At 35.6% G+C, this 4,574-nt stretch overlaps 1 protein-coding gene across 1 annotated transcript; it reads right to left on the reverse strand.

Moving 5' to 3' along the window:
• Positions 1–293: 293 nt before the first annotated feature.
• LOC115224195 (histone H3.3A) lies at positions 294–4,096 on the reverse strand. Its single transcript, XM_029794952.2, has 3 exons — positions 3,939–4,096; positions 1,900–2,254; positions 294–1,309 (listed from the first exon to the last, which is right to left on the reverse strand). The coding sequence occupies exons 2-3, from the start codon at positions 2,179–2,181 to the stop codon at positions 1,181–1,183; spliced, it is 411 nt and encodes a 136-aa protein (XP_029650812.1). The 5' UTR covers positions 2,182–2,254; positions 3,939–4,096; the 3' UTR covers positions 294–1,180.
• Between the last annotated feature and the right edge of the window lie 478 nt (positions 4,097–4,574).

Genomic DNA, 4,574 nt, shown 5'->3' on the forward strand with positions numbered 1-4,574 from the left:
TCCGTGTTTTGGTTTATTCATTATTTAGGGCCTTTACCTCAACAGTTAGTCTAGGGCGACACTCTAACCCTAGGAATTTGAATCAACGGCCCAGTCACTGGAAAAAGGAGGGTCGGGGGTTATATAGCTAGTAATGAATGAAATTAGCTCCTGGGCCATGTCATATCTCCCGACTGCTAGCACACGGGTTTTGTTAAAAGACGGTGGGAAAAAGTGACAACGTTCAGGGTGAAATCCTTACAAAAGCAATATTTTAGAAATTGGCAGTAAAAACACAATCCAAGACTTATATGTACAGTGTATGGACCAAAAAACTTTTATTATGAAGCTATAGTGAGATGCAGTACAGTGAATGTAAAGAGACAAGGACAAAAAAGTGGGGTGTACAATTTTAAATTAGTTGTGGAGAGAGGGAGAGAGCGAGCAAGGTTGGATGGGATAATAGTGTGTAAAGATGATGGTGGAGTCTAGAGACTCCTTTCGGGGGGGAAAAGGATGTAACTTTTTCCTTAGAGAAAAAAATGTAGACTAACTTAAAATAGGTTGCTCTTATTTGGGGGAGAGGGTCTAAAATGGAGCGGGGGGAAGGGATTAGCAAAAAGGGCGTAGTCAAGGGAGGGCTGTTTGTAAACAAGACCCCAAGACATATTACACACTAAGTTGGAATGGGGGAGGTACATTAAAATGATAGGAAAATATAAAAACAAAAATAAACGACTCCAATGGAATAAATAAAACCCCAAGTTTCCTTTGACCCTCAAATTTTTTCTTCCAATGTAAATTTCAAAACACTGATGGAGGTTTTTTTTTTACGTGAAGAGTGAAGGAGGAGGAAAGAGGAAAACAAACCTCATGGGACACGGGGGGTGGAGAGGGGGAAGATGGCGGCGACAGAGGAAGCTTGGACAAAAAAGAAACGAAAATACATCTTTCCAAAATAATTATACCAATGGTCTACATGGTCTTTATAAAAAAGTTTTATGTCCTAATATGAAATATTACAAAATGATGACATGAAAATGGTACTTGTATTCATATTATTATTATTAATGGTCAGTAATATATGAGAGAGAAAGATAGAGTTGTGTGAAGAGTGGCGTTTTTTTTTGTATTTTTCTTGTATACAATTGGTGTGATTAAGTGGTGTGTTGGTTGGGGCAAAGGTAGTAGTGTGGTGTTTTTATGCCCGTTCTCCTCGAATTCTTCTGGCCAGCTGAATGTCCTTGGGCATAATTGTTACCCGTTTGGCGTGAATGGCACACAAGTTGGTATCTTCAAACAAGCCGACCAAGTAAGCTTCACTGGCTTCCTGTATACGAGCACAAAAAGGAAAAAAATTAGTTTCAGTTTTAATTATCACAAGTTCTTGGGTTGAAATGCATAAAAAGAAAATGTGAAACCCTAACTAAAGACTTCACAATTTACTAAACAAGACATCACATTCGTTTCCTCTCCCTCCAGCAAACTATCGCAAATAATAATTACACAACGAATCAGGCAGAAGAAAGTTAGCATTAAAAAGGAACAAATGTAATTAAATCTAAACAATATGTAGACATACAGTCTACACCACGACTTTCTTCTTGAAATGTTATGTTTTCGTTCATTAAACCAACGGCAAAATGTAGTCACACCAAAATTGCATCTTGATAATTACATCTCGCAAGCAACGAAAAATATTTTTAAAAGCCGTCGGAATTCATCTTTAATAGTTTATAATTGTTCGAAACCCGATTCACATCAGTCGTATGTATACCGATGTCGCTACAATTTCCACGTTAAATTTCACACCTGATTTTACCTGTGATTGCGTGTGCGTACGTATGTGCATACACACACGCACATATATATATACGTGTATATACATCATACACAATAACAAAAAGCCGTCCGCCTTACCTGTAGAGCACCGATGGCAGCACTCTGGAAACGCAGATCCGTTTTGAAATCCTGTGCGATTTCTCGAACCAAACGCTGGAATGGCAACTTCCTGATGAGCAACTCGGTGGACTTCTGGTAACGTCTGATCTCTCTCAGAGCGACGGTACCAGGCCTGTAACGATGGGGCTTCTTCACGCCACCTGTAGACGGCGCACTCTTTCTGGCAGCCTTGGTGGCCAGCTGCTTCCTCGGAGCTTTACCTCCGGTAGACTTACGAGCGGTCTGCTTTGTACGAGCCATTAGTGATTATCCTTTTTTTTTTTGTGTATTTCTTTATTAATCGTCGTCGTCCCTTTCAGAAGAACTGCTGCGGCTGCAATGAAACAAACACATACACTGACTCGTTGCGCGCACAGCGTGGCGGGTTTATATAGCAACTGGTCCTCGGCGCATGCGCACTGGACAGACTAAACAATGGCAAAGAGGAAAGACAAGGATACTAAACCATAACTAGCTTCGATATATATATATTCTTATCTATTAATATACATACATATAATATATACACCATCATATACACATATTTATACTTGATGTTCAATCATCAACGTTTAATATACACAATTTTCAACCTTCAGATACCATTTTTTTGTTTTAAATTAATAAATCGTCAGCCCATTAGGAATATTTATAATAATCCACGAATTGAAATGTAACATGGAGCAATGGCGATTTCAAAATGGTTATCAAGTCTTCTTAGGTTCATTCGATTTTCAAAGGAGCCATTATTTCCCCCAAACCATGCAACACATCAAGTAACCAAAATTTTGCGTTTTACATTAAAATTTTAAAATTCACGCAATTACAAAAAAAAAAAAAAAAAATAAAAAAATTTTTTTTTTTTAAATTCTATTTTTCAATTTATAAATTAATATAATTTAAAATTGTGTCGAGAACTATGATTATGATATATGATAAAAAGCCCCTAAATAAAAACTACAAAATCCTTTGCTAAAAAATAGCTCTAAACCTAAGAGCATAAAAAAAAAAAATGCTTGAAAGGACGAAAAGGAAAAAATATTAGACAATATGGCTTCGGTTTATTATAGTGGGAGGTCGAGCAAAAGGAGAGAAAAAAATCGTTAGGACTTAAGAGAAGGAAAAAAGAAATTCCTAATTTCACATCTGGCTCGTCGATTTTCTAACAAACTAAGTCAAAATTCAGAAATTCTGCCTAAAAAAATATATATATATATATATATATGCTTAATCTCTAAGAAATCTCTTACATATGACTCGATAATTATACATGACATGGGGCTTTTATTTAATTACAAGAGACGAAAGCGTTTCTCAGATATTTTCTTCGTGGAAACGCTTTTATTTTTCCTCGAAGAAATGATAAAAATATTAGAATTATAATATAATAAACATTGTGGAGAAAGGCAAGAGGGGAATTGAAAAAATATTAAGGTGAACAACAAGAACGGAGGAGATATTGAGCGACGACCGACCTAGTTTTATGAAAAAGGCTTGCTTTTTTTTTTTTTATATATAAAAGAAAGAAAGGAATATCTTCGACTTCTTCTATAAATAGTCAACAACAACGACTGCTGCAGCAGCAAGCAGGCACCATTTCTCTCTCACCAAAAGATATTCTATGGAGAAATTGGTCAGAGAAATATATATATATAGAGAGGTCTGGTTAAAGAGTTAGGAAAAAATACACCATGATGTTAACTATAGATAAATAAATATTGGCTTTTTTTTTTTATTGCTAGTGTGGAGTGGGTTAAATAAAAATAATAATAATAATAAAGAAGCGAGTGGAGCGAGGAGAAACTGACTGCAGCGGTTCTCCTGACTATAAACAACAATCAATATGGCGGGAGTCGCACGGAAAGCACCAACTCTTGAGCTTCAACAACAATATTTCTCAACTTTGGGCCGATTTTTTCTTACGAAGAAAGAATTAAAAAATGACCGTGACCCCAGGGGAGCAATTTTCGGACATTCTACATGGCGAAACGAAGTAAATACAAACAAAAGCTACTTACATTATTTCCTGGGATAGAAATTATAGATTCAAAGTCAAAGTACAACCTCGAAGAATACAACCTTAATAGATAGAATAGCTCATTAGCGTTAAGACCATGTGATGTTACGTAGGAGAACGTCATTGGATAAGCTATTCGGCTTCCGATTGGTTATCAAGCGGCCCATTTCATTGGACAGTTTAAGAAATAACACGCATTGACGATTGGATAGAAATTGGCGCTTTTCATTGGTGGAGTATATTGGCAGCCGCTTGAGCCGATATTTCTTAATTTTTTAAAACAGTAGACGTCAAAATACTTTATTTCTAAGAAGTGAATCCATCTGCTACCTTGAGCATTTCATAAATGTCTTCAGAAACGAACATTTATTTACAGAAAAGTTTTTTTTTTCAATAAGAGACAATTAGCCATACTTACTCATTTCCCTAAGTTTTTTATTTATTCTCAACATACGTAAATCTCTGAACAACATTTGTTACAGCAGGAAATTTGTTATGTAAAGAAACATATTTTCGGTAAAGATAAATCAGATACCAAATATGCTAGAGAACCGGTCACACATTTGAAAATAAATTACAGATCCGGAAATATTAATTATATAATGATATTAAATATTTCCCAAAATAACTATCTTTA

This window comes from Octopus sinensis, linkage group LG25 (assembly GCF_006345805.1).
Source record: "Octopus sinensis linkage group LG25, ASM634580v1, whole genome shotgun sequence".
In the NCBI taxonomy this organism is placed as follows: Eukaryota; Metazoa; Mollusca; class Cephalopoda; order Octopoda; family Octopodidae; genus Octopus; species Octopus sinensis.

What these genes read in the sequence shown, in the direction of transcription:
- LOC115224195 (XM_029794952.2), bottom strand. Translation starts at nt 2,181, where the DNA reads ATGGCTCGTACAAAGCAGACCGCTCGTAAGTCTACCGGAGGTAAAGCT. An exon ending in CTGCCATCGGTGCTCTACAG is followed by an intron (nt 1,310 to 1,899) that starts GTAAGGCGGACG and finishes GCTCGTATACAG; the next exon opens with GAAGCCAGTGAAGCTTACTT.